The sequence below is a fragment of the Vespa mandarinia genome, chromosome 10 (genome assembly GCF_050613455.1).
Source record: "Vespa mandarinia isolate Hongniang chromosome 10, ASM5061345v1, whole genome shotgun sequence".
NCBI lineage: Eukaryota > Metazoa > Arthropoda > Insecta > Hymenoptera > Vespidae > Vespa > Vespa mandarinia.
This window is the reverse complement of record NC_140819.1, coordinates 278,588-297,500: the sequence shown is the minus strand read 5'-3', so window position 1 is coordinate 297,500 and position 18,913 is coordinate 278,588. Positions and strand designations below refer to the sequence as shown.

At 29.1% G+C, this 18,913-nt stretch overlaps 1 protein-coding gene across 3 annotated transcripts in view; it reads left to right on the top strand.

Moving 5' to 3' along the window:
* Nucleotides 1–18,232, top strand: part of LOC118444753 (uncharacterized) — a 68,695-nt gene extending 50,463 nt beyond the window's left edge. For all 3 annotated transcript variants that reach the window (XM_035873321.2, XM_035873322.2, XM_035873323.2), the window contains exons 4-5: nucleotides 10,709–10,766; nucleotides 16,397–18,232. In XM_035873321.2, coding sequence (XP_035729214.2) covers nucleotides 10,709–10,766; nucleotides 16,397–16,539 — 201 coding nt within the window. In that variant the 3' untranslated portion in view covers nucleotides 16,540–18,232. The remainder of the gene's footprint in view (nucleotides 1–10,708; nucleotides 10,767–16,396) is intronic.
* The last annotated feature ends 681 nt before the right edge of the window (nucleotides 18,233–18,913 follow it).

Sequence of the window (18,913 nt, the reverse complement as noted above, 5' to 3'; positions counted from 1 at the left end):
CCTTTCATCCTAACCAGTAAAATAGAATTCTTCTAATACGATCCTTTCGTCGGAACGTTGTTTTCTTATCTTTTTCTATTATCTCTCTCTTTCTCTCTCTCTTTCTAATCCTTTCAATCTCCTATATTTTCATGTCGATTCGATAATTATTCTCCTTTCTTAGAAAAATTTATTCGATAATTTGAGGAAGTTATATCTCGATACCCTTCACAGGATAAATTATCAAAAGTATTCATATATGCCTTATCTCAGAGGAGATCGAGCCAAAGAAAAACATGTCAATTAGTCAAACTCTTTATAGCTACGAAAATACATGATAGCCAAATACGATGCCAAGTTTTCTCTGAAAATTACATCTTTCTTATCGACTTCGCTACGGCTGAAATAATAAGGACAAAAAACAAACATAGTTATGAAAGTATAGAGAAAATAAATGAGAGAAATGTAAGTAGCTACATGTATAATAAATTCATTGTTAACATCGTATTCCTGTTTTTTACGGTTTTTCACTGGAACCTGAAAGTATAATTTTTGAAACTAATGTAATCTCCATTTCCATTTTAAAAATAAAAATGTTTCTATATATTTTCCAACAAGTTTCTTTGCAAAGCGAATTTTCTAGATCAAATTGTCTCTTTTTTTTTTCTAATTTTATTATTGTTACGATCATATTGAATGAATTTACGTATAAAACCGTGTGAAAACTGTGTAACGTTTACGTATAAAAACTGTGTAAAGAAAAGAATTTCTCGAAATTGCTGTACAAAGTATATCATAAAAAAGCGGAACAAAACGAAGGAACTATTATTTTCAAATTATAACTTTTTAATGCGTTAAAAGCGACACGCTTTGGAAACATTGAAACAATGTTCGTTGGTTTATTTTTGCATTAATAAGCATGCAATTAATTTCCGTAAGCGAAACAAAGTACTGTTTCATTTTCCAGCTTTTATAAAATCAACGTTTTCCCGTTAGTTTAGATAAATGATAACGATAAAAGGAAGAAATTGTTTTCAATGATTATTACAATTATGTTATGTGCGAAATAAATAATTAAAAACACTTTCTTGAATACCTATCGATTATTATTATCATTATTATTATTAATATTATATCTATAGATTATTTTTAAACATGAATCGAATTATAAATGTCAGTGTGTTAAAACATTTAATCTCAATCAATCGCTACATTAATCATTACTTAAACCATTTTTAACTCTTCAATGTCAAATAATTAACAAATAATTGACAAGAAAGAACTATTTAAAATTCTCATTTAATTAGTACACGGTTAATTAATTCTATTATACTTTATCGACAAACTCGAATGGCATTACCTGCAAGATAGTAAAAAAAAAGAAAATAAAGAACGCAGATGAATTCGTTACTTATCTTTTGAAAAATTCATTATTTTGTTGAGAATTCTTCTTCGTAGTTCCATCAAGAGCAAATACAGATTCTTAATTGCATATAACCTCGCGGCTAACGACGAACAGTACGGAACGAAACGTAACGAGAAATAAATTTCTATCTTGTCGAGCAATCTGCACCGTAGAAATCGCTTTTATTCGTATTTTACCTTCTATACATTACTTCGTATCGGGCGTGACGCACGACAGAATCGTTGTACACATTTTATCCTTTCATTCACTTGTAGGATGATAAATTACTCTTTTTTTATCCCTTTTATCGCTCTCTCTCTCTCTCTCTCTCTCTTTCTCTCTCTCTCTCTCTCTCTCTCTCTCTCTCTCTCTCTATTTCTATCCTTTTTTCGTTCTTTTCCTATAGATTTTAAGCTCTCCGACTTTAGTAAAAGATTACTAAGAACAAGTTAAAAGAAAGAAATAAGAAGTTCGTAATGAAAAGTTAGTTAAATTTTCTTTCTTGTCAACTAACATTACGAGTTTTAATTAAATTTAACGTACGGGTACCTATTACATATCCACATATATATATATATATATATATATATATATATATATAATACACACACACACATATATATAGATACGAATATACCGTAAGGGAGATCAAATAATTTTTCATTAAACAACTTTTTTTTTGTACATATACTACAACTTTTTTCATTGCTTATTTCTTCGTTTATTTTTATTTATTTTTTCAATATTCCTTTTTCTTTTTTTATCGTTGCAATATATTAATATAAATCTCAATATATATAGGCATTATAAACTATTGTCAAGTGAATAAGCGAGAAACGTCGCTCACTGGGACTTTTATAATCGATGCTTCGAGCCGTCCTATATTTTATGACAACAGTTGTGGGGTATGTCATAAAATCTCGCAATATATAGGTATCTATACGTATGAGATACACAGCTCGTGACATCGACAGGTTTATTTCCTTTTCTTTTATAATTACTTCTCTTTCTATTTTTCATTCCTTAATGAATGTTTATCGAGTTAGAAATCCTAAGTGATTAGTATTCCTCTTTCACTTTCTCTCTCTCTCTCTCTCTCTCTCTCTTTCTCTCTCTCTCTCTCTCTCTCTCTCTTTCTCTCTCTCTCTCTCTCTCTCTCTCTTTCTGTATCCTATTTTCTTAACACCAAAGCTATTTTCTTTTATACCGTACCATTGTTATTTTATTTCTTCACATTATTCATCTCTCAAATATATTTAATAAATAGAAGTCGATTTAATATAAAAATAATATATTATAAAATATAAATATGTGAATATAAGAAAATACAAAAAAAAAATCGCGATACATACACAAAGATCAAAATATCTTAAATTAAAAAATATAAAAGGTTAATTTTTAAATAATCGATTCATTTAAATGTAATATTATTATATTACACATAGTTATGTTCTTTTAACTATCTCTCTTATACACTTGGATACACCTTTCTGCGAATGTAATCAAGAATTAATTTTATTGACTTGACTTATCTTGAAAATCTGAATGTCAAGTTAGAAGAAGGTGGTATTCCGTTGGAAAATATCGAGTTGTCTATTAAACTGTAAGTATTCGGGGCAGACGTTTGTCGCGGTTTACCATCGTCGTTCCATATGATACAGATACGGATGTGTGGCTTTGAATATGGATGTGCCTATGTCGCGCATAATTCGAATTCATGCGAGCAACGTCGTCTATGTATTATGCTCGTACCTCTTAGCGTTTCGTCTTGTTGAAGTCGTTTATATATGGTTACTATGAGTTATGACAATATGTGTTACGATGTTTTTCTATTATATCAACTAACATCATTACTGATAGTTATAACTAATAATAATAATAATTAGGTGTCGACGATAAGCTGTTTGGTAATCTTGTATCGTTCTAATTTTTATGTTCGAAACCAGGACGGCGTAAGGATCAATAAAGAGAGAATGATTCAAAATACAAATAAATATATCAAATAATTCATTTAACATGAGTACAAATTCAAAGAAAAAGAGGTTTCAATTTTTTATCAACAATTTTTAATCTTTTATAATTCTGTTATTATACATCCTTAAAAAAAATTATTTAATGTGAAACTTTTAGTATAACAACACTATATTAAAAGTAGCTTATATTAAAATATTAATCTCTTTGAATATGAACTAACAATTTAAAAAAAAAAAGAATAAGTTAAATATTCACATGCATGGGCGTGTAATTTGAAAGTTGTAAAGAGGACGTTGTAAAGAGTTTACATGGCATGAAAAAAGAAAAATAAAAAATGGCGTAATAAATCTAAAAGAGCTGCTGGTTGTTCATAAAAAAATTTATTAGCGTTCATTGTCGCGAGAATGAACGTATGAGAAGCGTGAAACGAAAAGTAATTAATAAACTTAACGAACCACTTTTGACCGTAGTTGACGCTCAAATGCAATTACAAACGGAATAAGGATTTATCGTTAACACTCTTTGTTTCTCTCTCTCTCTCTCTCTCTCTCTCTCTCTCTCTCTCTCTCTCTCTTTATCTATTTATCTATCTATCTCTCTTTCTCTTTTTCTCTTCGTAAGGTATGCTGACTAAGGTTGTGTAAGTATATGTAAATACATATATGTATATGTATATATATATATATATATGTATGTATATATATATATATATGTATATATATATATATACATATGCATATATATATATATATACGTATGAATACGCAGCACGTGCATATACCGCAGTGCGAAAAGCCTCGTCTAAATATCGATAACATTCACTCATAAATAAGCATAATATTAACCTCGGACAGACATGGCATAAAAGCGAATTTCAGTTTTCGTTTGTAATTTCGTTGGGAAAAACTTTATTTCTCAGCGTATAATGTAACTACATAAATACATACAGATATACATACATACATACATAAGAAAATAGGTAACCGTAGTTAATAGATAAGCTTGAAATCGTTCAAACGTTGAAAGTAAATATTTCGACGATGTTAACGAAACTCGATAAATAACCCGATCGATCATCAATCTGAGCAAAGATCGATGGATAAATTTAAAAGAGACGGAGAGAAAAAATATTTATAAACATGATCAATGCAATTCCTATATATCTTTCTTTATTTTTCTTTAGTCTATATTTTTTTGTCGAAATTACGCTCATTAAACTTTATTTTACTGGTTGCAATGAACCACTGAATCCATTTATTATCATAATCGAATAAGCATAGTGTATGCTATCGTTTCGATTTGAAAGTCAATAAATTCGTCGACAAAATGCTTCATTATGAGTTGATTAATCTATGGGAAATTCTCCCTTCACGCCCTCTCTCTCTCTCTCTTTTTCTCTTTCTTTCTTTCTTTCTCTCTCTCTCTCTCTCTCTCTCTCTCTCTCTCTCTCTCTCTCTCTCTCTCTCTCTCTCTCATTAAAGTAGATACGTCGCCTAAAAAATTGTACAAAGAACAATTATTCATAAGATGAAAAATAAGAATCTTAATTTATGATTGTAAGATTTATAATCGATAAGGAAAATATTTGAAAATATCTGGGAGAATCTTTCTTATTGATATTGTCTGTTTATTCGTTCGTATATAAGAACTTTGTCGATGGAAAAGTTATTTAATTTCAAAACGAACAGATGTTACATAAAGGATAACATGAACGTCTCCAAATCTTTTTCCTACGATTCATTAGAAAGAAATCGATATCTCTGTAATTCGTGAGATAAAAAGCAGACTGAATACGAAGATGATATTCTTTATTTTCCTTTAAATCGTAATTCTATCGAATCAGTTCGCACAGTTTTGTCGCATTTATATTATGACTCGCTTAAAACTTGCTTAATTCTTTGTCGTGAAAATCGTAAAAAGAAAATGTGCTTCTCGTTTTACGTAACATGCATCCTATAGAATTGTGTTCTTTCTCTCATTTCCTCTTTTTCTTCCTTTTCTTCGAAATTCATAAGAAAAAAAAACAACTCTAACATAGAAAGAGATGGAAATTTGGAAGAAATTCATTCGGACTTTATTCGTATTTTATGTTCCTTTTCTGCTTCTTATTTTCGAAGATTTTAGAAGTAAGAGAATTTTCCTTTTTCCTTCGTTCTAAATATCGTTTTAAATCTCGAAACAAGAGAGAGAGAGAGAGAGAGAGAAAGAGAGCGCTTAACTCCATGATTCCGCTAAACTTTATACGATGATGCTTGTTTGCGTGGTTCGAATACTTCCTTGCATACCGCTAAACTTGTTCCGTCGAGTCATGCAATTTTAACAAAACAGATTATGGCAACGGTTGTTTTAAGAGAAAAAGAACTTAATTGATATTCTTGTCAAGTGAAAAGGAAAAGTTCTAGGAAAATTTTATTTCGCTTATTAACTCGTATAAAATATTTTATTAATTGCAATCAATAAATTGTTTAGAAATTTTTTGATCTCGCTATAAAAATAAAATAATGCATAAATATTATTAGGAATGTTATCTATTTTTTTATACAAGAAATTTTTCATCAGATACTGAAGACTGAATGAATTATATAAGTCGGTGATTATGAAAATGGTCTAACTCGAAAATTTAAAAGAATTAAATTTATTACGTATTCGGTATAGCAATGTCGCAATTAAACTAATTACGTTATTGTATAATTAAATTAATTACGCAATGAACTATAATAATTTCTTTTAATTTTTTATTTAAAAGCACTTTTATAATCACTAGTTCACATTTTAATTATTAAAAATAAAAAAGGAAAAAGATAAAAATTAATAAAAAATAAAATTGACAAGAATAAAGGCACAAAACGTTCAAACGTATAGATAAAAAAGTTCGGTGAGTATATATAGTAGGTAGCAAAGTATGTATAATAAGTAGCAAAGATTGGAGGGTGAGAAAAAAAAAGATGGTAGAAAAAGTGACAAGAAAATCCGCATTAAAACTATCCATGCGAGAACGTTGTACGTGAACGTTGTATGTGAAATGTCGTAATTCGTCTTATCCCCAGGACTGTCATCATCTTTGCCCGTTGGCACGGTTACAATCGTGATCCCTATCGTCTATTTTTTTTTTTACTTTCTTCTTTCTTTTTTTTCCTTTTTTCTTTTTTTACTTTACCTTCCTTTGTTTGTCTCCTCAGCAGAGTATTTGCGGCTACGAGGAGGAGAACACGAAGCGCGATAGACGAAGAAAATGTCTCGATAGGTTAGTTCGTTCGAGCTCAAGATCTCTTTATCGCGACAGTCGAGCGGAAAAAGCAAGAGAACTTTCTTCGCTCCGATGCATAAATTCTTCGTAAAATGTTCTTCGTTTGTACGACGCAAAAATCGGGAAAAGAAAATGGCGGTATCGTATAACCGATAATAAATATTATGATGCGAAACAAAGATATTAATCTATTATACTTATTCGATATTTTGAAATTCTTAACAAGCTAACAACGAAACTGTGATTGATTTTAAAAAAGAAACTTCCTTGAGAAAATATATTGATTTTTCGTTGATCTACCAATCTTTTAAAAATTTCCCACCATTTATAAATCTACATATAAATTGTTTAAGCGTATTTTAAGATCAAGTATGAACATAAGTATTTAATTTGAGGATTATGGGTTGAGAAAATCAAATTAGAACGGTATTCCAAATTGAACTTTTGGATTCTTTGAAAAGTGAATCGATTGTAATAAAAAGCGATTGTAATTTTAAATTTCAAAGTATACATACACTTGATAATTTCTAATAAAATCTACGGTCGGACGCTTGTTTAGTAGATACTTAAGTTAACCGTATAATAAGATCGACGTTTAATCAAGAAATGAGATCGCTCTTTAAAATCCCATCAAGAACAAAGATAGAAAGGAAAATAATAGAAATTGATGAATACTTTTTCAAAGAATCATTAAAAACTTTGTTCAATTTCTTTTACATAATAATATAACAGTTGATAATGATTAGAAGCCGATCTAATAAACATCTAGAACACGAAAATTATCTAATTTTATCTTATTCATAAAATATCATTTAACTTTTAAACTTCTCTCTTTAAGATAACCTTTTAAATTGAAATATTATAAAATTTTACAGAATCATGTAATAATATATAGTTAAAGTTCAATAAACATTATAATATAACAATCACTTAATTTATAAATTTAAAACAATTTATATTTCAATAATTCTTTCATTCCAGTCTTTAATTAAAAAACAATCTGTTATATCACCTTTAACCTTTTAGATACCCTAAGCGCGTTAATGTACTATGCATAGCCGAACGCGTAGTACCACCTATACAAAAAGCCTATGCTTACACGCTCTAATTCGAACTTGAATTAATTAATATAAGTAATTAATCAAGATTGTGGAATCGTGTTTTGGATCATACGATAGAAAAAGACTTAAGTTAGCTTTCATCAAGGTATTTTTCTTAAAATAAATCATTCATTCATTCGCAATTATTTCATATTGCGAATGAAATATGAATTACATTCATTTGCAATTATTTTTGATATTTTTGATATTTTACTTGTGGTTTAACGAGTACCGTTAAAATAATATTTTACGGCATTTAAAGCATTAATATATATGTGTTTGTGTGTGTATGTGTGTGTGTGTACATAAATCTGTAAATCACTTTGTTTTTTTATAAATAAACAAAGTAAGAGTAACTACATTGTGAAAAAAAAAATAATCGCGGTAGGTATCTAGAGTACCGAAAATCTGGAAATTGAACGAGATTTGCCGTTGAAATCTTCGAGTGTAAAAATGTACCAGAATGAACGATCAGATTACTATTTTTAGAAGGAAACATTTTTCTAATTTGTAAGAAAAAGCTGATGTGATATAGAAATAAAAGAATCGCTTAAGAAGATGATTTGGTATCTTTTACAGTTCATTTTCTTTTAAAAATAATGTTCTGTAAAATTTAATTGATTATTAAGTGATATTACAAAATAAACGTTACATTAACAAAATATTCAACTTAAAAAACACATTGATAAGATACTCTTTGTCCTTGATAATGAATAGAACAAAAAGTGAAAATTCTGTCATGTTCCATATGTGAGAATTCTGATTTATCAGTATAAAATTCAAGTATCGTAATAAGATTTTATATTGACAGTAGAGAAAGAGAAAGATAGATAGATAGATAGATAAATAGATAAATAGATAGATAGATAAATAAATAGATAAATAGATAGATAGATAGAGAGAAAGAGAGAGAGAGGAAGTGAGAGAAAGAGAGTAGAAAGGGATTGGAGGGAGGAAGAGAGAGAGTATACCACGTCATTCCAGTAGAAGGTAGGTCATCGATTTGCAAGCATATTTCAAGCAAGTCCGTAAAATCGACAGCCCTATACCAATATAATTCTATATAAAATAATTTTGCAATTAGTAGAACGAATAACATACTTGTCCGTTAATGAGTTATTTTGAATGATGTTATTAATTATTCCGATGGTAAAAAAATTCATCAAATCATTTCAAAAGTTGTTCGATAATGAAGGTATGCTTACTTTAGTTCTCAACTTATCTAGGGGAAGAAGTTAAATCGGTGAAATTTCTTTGAAAAGAAAGATCTTTCGTTCATTTTTTCTCGTCCTCTTTTTCCTTTAATTTTTATCTTCTTTTTATTTTTCGACGGTTCGAAACTTTGGCATTAATCCGTGAAATCGAAAAGTTTTTCAAGACTATTAGCCGAAAGATCGAAATTGACGTTTTATCGATTGTAACTTGTTCGAAACTTCTTCCGATGGTGTCATCATATGCAAGTTTTGAAAAGCTTTATCGGTAAGAAAAAAAGAGAGAAAGAAAGAGAGAAAGAAAGAGAGAGAGAAGAGTTTAATATGTACGCAATAGCAAAGAGATAGAGGACTTAATATGTGCGACATCTTGGGGGCGTCATAATCGCGAAATATCGATCTTTAGGCGTGTCTACGTATGGTCCATATATTCTTTGACGAATTTCAAATTCTACTTGATCGTACTTCAGTTTGACTTCGACATTTCTTATCGATCATTTCATAGTTATATTGTCTGTTATACTCGTTATATGAACTATTCGTATCAAAACATATCCTATTTCAATTTCTATTTTTAATTGGACATAAACTAAAGGAATCGTTATCGTAATAAAAATTATATCAAAACACTTACCTCGAACAAATTATTATTTTTATGATTCTGTTATTAAATTTCTTTGAACGATTATTCCATTTTGTCGTTCTATTTTAAAGTAATTAGATAGAAGAGAAGAAACATTTTGCTATGAGACTGAGAACAACAAAGAGATGGTTTTAACTAACAAGCCATATTAGTTTCGAGACGATCACGAGAAGAAGATGGGCCGATGAGAATTTCTCAAGCAAGAGTCTCTTTAATCGGACCGTGCTTTGCACAGAGAGCAAGGAGCGAAATAGAAACTAATCTCAAGAGAGAAATAGACAGACATAGAAAGAGAGAGAGAGAGAGAGAAAGAGAATAAATTGTAAATCGCAGGAAATTCATAATTGAAATCACGGCTCGTTGGTGATTCTGATCGAATAACTATTTTCACATCGAGTTTTCCAAAGGGAAATGTTTGACCCTTCGAGAGTTAAATATGATCGTACGATCGTTGAATTTAGAATTTTTTTAAAAAGAATTTCATCTCCTTTTTTTATGGTAAAATTGATTATTTGTTTAATTAAAGGAAATTATATTTCATTTATCGTGTAATCAAATTTTTTAAGATGAGTAATAAGATTTGTAATTTGTCGCACGATTAATTAAATTAAAAAAATAATTTTCTTTCGCTTTTCTGTGCATTAACTTAGAAAATGATTTATGTATCCATGTACCTACATATTTTCTTTTTATTATTTATTTGAAGTCTATTTTGATAATCGATAAACAAAGAAAAGTTCTAAAGACATATATTATATATATATATATATATATATATATATATTATATATATATATATATATATATATATTATATATATATATATATATATTATTAAATTTTTATTAAATTTAAAACATTATTAAATTTTTTACTTGATAGTTAGAAAAAATTAAATTTATCGTCACGATCTTCTTCGTTTTTTAACATTATATAAATTCGTTGTTTTATTCCGTTATTACCAATATTGTTACGTATTTCGAAACTTACTTTTCTTGTAAATTCAAGCCTTTTATGAAGGGTTTAAAAAACGAATATATGTGTTTGCGTACTTTCAAAATTTTTCGCTTTATTAAAGAAAAAAATATATGAAAAAGAAAAAATGACTTAATGAAATTAACTCTGTTTCTTTTTCCTCTTTTTTTACAGAAATACGTCAGCGAAGGTTCGACGGTACGTGACTGCGTCGAAACGTGCGTGGAAAAAGGTAAGGAAAAAACTTCTTTTATTTTTATATTTAAAAGATAATCGTCTCGTATAATTTTTTATTATTTCCGATAAAATTTTTAACGAGAAGCTTCAACGAATAAAGTGAAAAAATCTATAGCTTAATTGATAGATAATAAAACAAATACTTTTTACGATCAGAATTATCCTTATTAATTACAAATTATTAGAAAATATTGTATTTCCTATTTATCTTGTGTTTATCCTGTCATAAAGATCATAATTTTATAAAAGAATTAATAATAAACTGTTCCCCCTTGTCTCTCTTCCCACTTGTAATCGCATCTTCTCTTCAATCTTCTTATTTTTTATGATCACTATAACGCAACTTATTCGTGAGAAGAAAAATTTTTGTCTAAAAATCCATTTTCTTAATGATTCGCTTGGAAGAAAATTTTGTGACACAAAAAAATAAACCAAAATAACGTTTCGGACAAACATTTTCTTTCTCTCTCTTTCTCCCTCTCTCTCTCTTTTTCTCTCTCTCTCACTTTCTCTCTCTTTCTTTTTTTTGTTGTCAATATGTATCTATGTATTTCATTGTTTGTTATTCTTCTCTTTTTCACGAACTCCGTGATCAAAAAAATGATTTGTTACTATGTCTTACTGCGTGTAACTTTTCATTAAATATTAAACGAAGAAAAAGAAAGACAAACAAATGAAAGACGAAGACAGTATAATTGATACTTGCATTCTTTCTTCAAAAAATCTTTTTAACTTGAAAATGGGGGAAAAGAAAAAAAAGAAACAACAAAAAAGATTAGAAAAATATTTCTCACGTTTTGCGTAAATATTAAAGAGAAGAGATTGAGATAGAGAGAATGGACCAGAAAGAGAAAGAGAAAGAGAAAGAGTTCTTTCTGTCTCTTTCCTTCCCCAACTTTTTTAAATTACAAATTTTTAATGTCACCCAATGGTGAAACTAATGTAGCGAAAAATTCCACTTGCCGTCGACGTGCAACCGGACGCCGAAACTTTCTTGGCAACAGCTTGTTCTCCTTTGTATTTAATTCTTAATTTTCTTTTTCCTCTTTAGTTTTTCTTTTTCTTTCACTTTTCAAACAGAAAGTTATTCTCCAAATGATGTGTTTATTTTAAAAACTTTCCTGTCGGTGTTCAATTATAATAGTAGTTAAATATTAAATTAGTAAAACCGATTTGATGTAAATAAGTTAAAAGAATGTATATGCTTATGTAACTACCTATGTATTCTTAAATTTATTGAAACGTAATCTTTTAAACTGTACTTACTCGAATCCAGAAAATATTGGACAGAAACTCTAACGTTGTGTAAGAGTATATGTGTACGTACCTTGGGGATGTGCATAATGCGATTAAACTAAACGAACTAATCCAACAACCGTCGTTTCTAGTCGTCAAAATGGACTCTCGGAAAAACGACTAAAGTTGGGCGAAACTTTTCTAATCCTAATCTGTGTCATTGGCATGAAATATTTACATATACATACATACATAAAGGTACATGAATGTCTTTTACATAGCTATCCAACTACCTAGGAATATTCACATAAGCTCGTATATATATATATATATATATATCAAACTTGTTTATGTATTATAAAAAGACCATAGCGTTCAGGGTTTATCGTGTATGCAGTTTCCAGACAATATGAAAAATTCGAAAGAAAAACATAAAACTAAGCTCCCAACGTTTAGAGACGTTTCAACCTCTTTGTTTCATGTCAGATTTGATACCAGTGATATATCATGGGATTACGTAAAACTTAGAAATTCAGTTCATATTTATGATAATATTCTTGTTTAGATAACACAGTAGAACAGTAATAAGGATATTTATATTATATATTTGCCATAATTGAATAATTAACACTTCGTACGGACTGCTGTATATAATTTGAATATATTATTTGAATTATTAAAATTCATGCTAATATCTGTTTCGAAATATTTATAGAAAAACGAGCGAATCACCGCCGCAAATTTGTTAATAAAAGAATTTTTCTTCTTTCCTTTTCTCTCTCTCTCTCTCTCTCTCTCTCTCTCTTTCTTTTTCTCTTTCTCTCTTCCTCTCTTTCTTTTTTTTTCTCTCTCCCTCTCTCATATACATAAACTTTTTAAAGTGAACCACAAATATAAGAGATCGTTAAGAAAGAAAAATTTTTTTCTCTTCTCCGTGTGTTCCACATGTTCGATCGAATTTCCCAAAATGTTTAAAACACGTTCCACTCGTATTACTTGTAAAATTTTTACAAGTAGCAAAAAAACTTGTCACATCCTTTTCGAGAAAAGCGAACCGTGCTCTTATACATATTATACGTGAAATAGATAGAAGAGGAGCGAGCACAGGTGCAAAGGATAAAACGTACATGTTACGTGGAAAACGTATAAATATATAAGTATATATGTATGTATTACGTGATAGTAATAGTAGTAGTAGTAATAGTAGTAGTAGTAGTAGTAGTAGAGAATGCATTACGAATATTGTGGCGAACCACTGAAAATCTTTAAACGTAAGCAAATTTATCTGACTCTTGCATCCTCTTTCTTGACTTCTTATTCTCTCTCACTTCTTTATCTTTTTCTATTTGTTTTATTTTTTTTTTAACTTCGAAAATTGCCACTAAACAAACATTAATTATTATATATCCAAATTCTTTCAATTAATATTTATATTCTTTCTTATTTCATTTTATTCATTATATCAATTTTACTTTTTAAATTTTTAAAAAATTAAAAATTAGAAATTATCAAGCAATGAAAAAAGAATTAATTAAACTCTAAGAATCATGATTATTAGAAAGACAAGTCATCGAAACCCGTTAAGATATATATCACGTTAAACAAAATGATGTTATCTCTGCAAAATCAGTAGCTGTGTCAGCAAGATAATATTTTTTTTCCTCAACTTTCCTTTCCTTAAAGTTACCATTTACTAGGATAGATTTTTTGCGAATAGCTCGTAAATTTCCAATCGGTAGCCAACTGAATATGTTCTCTCTCTCTCTCTCTCTCTCTCTCTATTTCTCTCTCTCTTTTTTCTTGGTGTCATACGTTCGAAATGGCCGATATTGCTCGAATATCGACGAATGGTTATCATTGATTTCTGATCATGTTTTGCCCGCATGTTTCTCTCTCTCTCTCTCTCTCTCTCTCTCTCTCTCTCCCTTTCCAACTCTTTACAAGGATATCTGTAAAAAAGAGATGAAGAAAGGTAGAAATAGAAAATGAAAAAATTGAACGCATTAGAGATTTTTGATTAGAGTCTTCCCAACGAACATACGATTTCCCTTGTATAAAGAAAAAGTTAAGAACAAATTGAGGAACATTGTTGACAAAAACATTTTCTTTTTGCGGTTATGTTGGAAAAAAGATTGATAAAAGAGTTTAAACGAGTAAGAGAGTAAAATCTATAGAAGATATTATCATAGAATATTATCAAGAATATTATCATAAATCTATAGAGTGCATCTATAGAAGTACTAACAACATTTAACGGGTATATCGCAACGTCAAAAACTATGAGTAAATAAGTACTTACTTACTTACAAGGTTCAAACAATTCCTTCAAAGTATGAACGTTCGCTTTATTGCTCGCTTGTTCAACTTATATGTTTCGAAAAAAAGATGGTATTTTCAGCTGCTTAGATACTAACTTACTTCGCTTATCTTTTATCTCGACTTTTTTCTTGTTTCTTCGACTTTTTTAAAGGAGTAACTTTTCTAAGATTTATTTATGTATCAAAAATCAATACATGTTTTCTCATTTTCATTATTTTCTTTTCATTTGTTTATTTTTTTATTTTTACATTATAACAATATGAAAATATTTTTTTAAAAGAATAATTTTAATATTTTTTGAAGGAAAAATTGTAAAGGACTTGCTTTCGAAAAAGTATATATATGTATGTTTATCTAGAAAATATTTTCAATATCAAACAATTTTGTAATATGGGTATAACAAGCACTTGAAATTTATCAGAAAGTATGGATATCCGATATACGAATAATATTTAATTGTCATACATTCGATTGAAACAAGATGAATAATTTCCGAAGTATTTAGTATTATTGCTGAATTCGCGATTAAACGATTTTTCACATTTTCGAATTCAAAACTAGCGCGAATCCATTATTTCCACAATTTATGATTCTTCTCATTGATAATTTCACAGTAAGAATATCTTATCATTAGATGTGTCTTCATTTTTATAAGCATAGATGCATACACACACGCATATATCAGATTATTCGAAAGATTATTTCTATAAGAAAATTTGTCCTCGTATACGAGGTCTTTTCTTGTTCTTAATGCACGGTTGCTAGCGACTAAAAAGGGTCATAATTTCTCGAAGACAAATTTACAAAATCTTTATTATCGCAAAAAATTATTACCCATTATCTGTGACCTTGATTATTATGCTTCAGCTCTTCCTCCTATCTACTCCTCTTTTCCTCTTCTCTTTATATTAATATCCACGATAAATTAAATTCAACTACTGTTCTTATATTCCTTTAAACCACACAGGAATATTACCTGTTAGAAAAACTTATGGTACATTAAATCGAAACGACGAGGATACGAGAGCGATTGAAATTGTTTTACATTCAAATATGATTTTTTCTCTTCTCATTATAATTCAACATTCGAATGATTAAAGATGATTTTAAAATATAAAAAATTAAAAAATTATATATTAATATTATATGCAATATTTTGCATTTAAAAATGATTGTCGAGAGATTCTTACAATATAATTGATATCTACATATATTCAAGCATTTTTTAGTCCGAGTTATTCAACCAATTCCGCAGATAAATGAATAGATAGGTAGAGAGAAAGAGAGAAAGCGAGAGAGAGAGAGAGAGAAAGAGAGAGAGAGAGAGAGAGAGAGAGAACTGGTCTAAATTTCAATAGCCAGAGCAAAACGATATCCGGATTTCGAATGGAATCAGTATACTACTTCGAATGACATTCCTACGGTAAATAGACATCGAAAGGAGATGTGCATATCGATTCCTCGGTCGATGGTAGTCTAACTACGTCCAATGACTATGTCATTCGTCGTTCAAATATAAACACAACACATAAACATAAATACACTATTCAAACTAGCGACTAGTTTCGTCCTACTTAATTACGAGACCGTACGAAATGGATTTGTTTGTGCAAAGTTACTGAATGATATTTCGATTTTCAATTCACTACGAACGCAGGAAAATCCGTTTGTTAATATGTAGAACTTATACTGTTAATCTCGTTCATTATAAAAATCTTTTTTGTATATACGAATCAGAATAATTAAACAAAAATATAATTATCTTTAATCACATCAATAGGTATACAAGAATCTAGTTATCAATTTACATATATATATATATATATATATATATATATATATATTAATATAAATAAATTTCATGTTTTTAATTTATCCTATAAAAATTAATATATTGCGGTATAATCTCATCTTATGATAATTTTTTTTATTTGATAACTTTTTAATATCTTCTAAAGATTAAATTGTATAAATGAAATATGCTTATATACCATAGAAAAGAAAAGACACAAAAGAAATTATTTTTTACAAAACTAAATAAAAGTTCCTTTTTACTTTGTATTTTTACAGAAGCTTGGAGTACGAGAACATATTGCTGTCAGCAAGACGGTTGCAACTCGGGTCCATCGTTGACGTCTAGTAGCAATAGTTACATCGTTGTTTTGACGTTGACGATGCTTGCTCTTATTCTTGAACGAAGTCTTCGTGGCTAATACGTCATGACGCAAGACGTAAGGAAGCCGTTTTATACGGCTCCAGGATCGTCGGCTGCGACCAGTTTTGGAAACGCGACCATCTTCCTTCCTTCAATGAGAGGAATAACAACAATGACAACAACAACATCAACAGCAGCAACAACAACGACAACAACAACAATAACATCAACAACAACAATAAACAGAAGAATTATTACGGTTTGCGCTTACGACGTTGACGCCATGTTTGTAAGATTTTACGCAAGCAAAACGTAGTGACGTCAACGGTTCCTTCCTGCTTTTTCCGGTTCACCTCTTCCTCCTCCTCTTCTTCTTCTTTTCTTTCTTCTTTTACCTTTTCTCTCTCTACTCTTATTTTCATTCTCGTGGTCGTCGTTCTCGTTGTCGTTGTCATCCTCGTCGTCATTTCTCGAGCGTTCTTTGAATCGTCGCGAACGAGTGCCCTACCTTTCGCTTTTATCATTCTTTTTTTTCTTTTTCTACCTCTCCCCCTCCCTTCTTCTCTCTTTCTTTTCTCTCTCTCTTTCTTTCTCTCTTTCTCTCTCTCTCTTTCTTTTTCTCTCTCTCTCTCTTTTCTCTCTCTCTTTCTCTCTCTTTTTTCTCTTTCTCACTTTCCCTCTCTCTCTCTCTCCCTCTCTCTCTTTTTCTCTCTTTCTCTCTTTCTCTCTCGATAGTTTCTTTTTTAACGAGGATATGACAATGAGGTTCTTGACGATCGTAATGCTCGGTAATGATCGATGCGACTTTTTTGTCGAGCGACCACTCGCATTCGATGCTCTTCATTATAGTTCTTGCTTTTTTACATTTTTTCGTTCTTCCACTCTCCTTTCTCTCTCTCTCTCTCTCTCTCTCTCTCTCTCTATCTATCTATCTATCTATCTATCTATCCATCTATCTATCTCTCGCTCGCTTGCTCGCTTGCTTCTTCAATAAATAGTATTCACCTTCGCCGGTCGTCTTCTCGTTTACTTCAATAACATCTTTCACGAAACTCTATAAAAAAATTCGATAAAAGCAAATTGTATGGAAAAGCGAAATTTTCTGAAAACTTCGAAGGATAAACTTCTACAAAAATCCTAACAGTTCGTAAATATCTTTCAAACAGTCTTTCTTCCAGGTTTTACTAATATCTAATAATATCTTTGATCCACGTGTCTTCTCTCAGGTCTATAAAACTTGAGATAGACAGAGGAAAAGGAGAGATAGAGAAAGAGAGAGAAAGAGAGAGAGAGAGAGAGAGAGAAAGCAGGAAAAGAATAAATAGTAAAGAAATAAAAGGAAAAAGGAAACGTTGAAATGTTATCATGATCTATAAAATGTTATCGTCGAGAATATTTAAATTATGACATTACGACCACGTCGTTGAAAAAAAAAAGATGAGAGAAGAAAAATGATGGAGTAAGTAAGATACATGAAAAAAAAATAAAATAAAATCCGCCTATTTAGAATTCACAAAAATGTCAAAAAGGATCGTGCGTTTCCTGGCCGTAAGCTTGAAGAAACCTGAAAGAAAGCCACTTACATACATATATACATATATACATACATACATATATACATATATACATATATACATATATACATATATACATATATACATATATACAAACATAACATTTTAATGAAAAACAATGAGGATAATAATGATAATAATGTTATTACAATTGTTTATTACTACTGTTATTATTACTAAATCACTTATTATTATTATCATTATTATTATTATTATTATTATTATTATTATTATTATTATTATTATTTTTATTATTATTATTATTATTATTATTATCGTTATTATTATTATTATTATTATTATTATTATTATTATTATTATTATTATTATTATTATTATTAGTATTATTATTATTATTATTATTATTATTATTATTATTATTATTATTATTATTATTATTATTATTATTATTATTATTATTATTATTAACGATTAAGTATTACTACCATTATTACTATTACTACTATTATCACCACTACTACTGCTATTATTACTACTACTACTATTGCTACTACTATTACTATTACAACTACTAATACTACTATTACATTATTATCGAAACATCGCCAATATACATCTAGTAGTACGACCATAGGTGAGAATAATAATATAACAAGAAATGAAAAAAAAATTAAGAATCGAGTGAAGTTGATCGAATATCATGTAACCGCTTTAAGTAGCCTTAATAAAGTGTAATTACCGTGATTTAGTAAGAAGGGCGAGCAAGAGGGGTTGTATCGTAAAAGAGGTAGATTATAGCGATTATATACCTGTTCTTAAAGATTAGAAAGAAAAGAAACTGAAGAAAAAAAAATTAAGAATTACGAGATGATCTATTTTAAGTTAGCTCGAATTTAA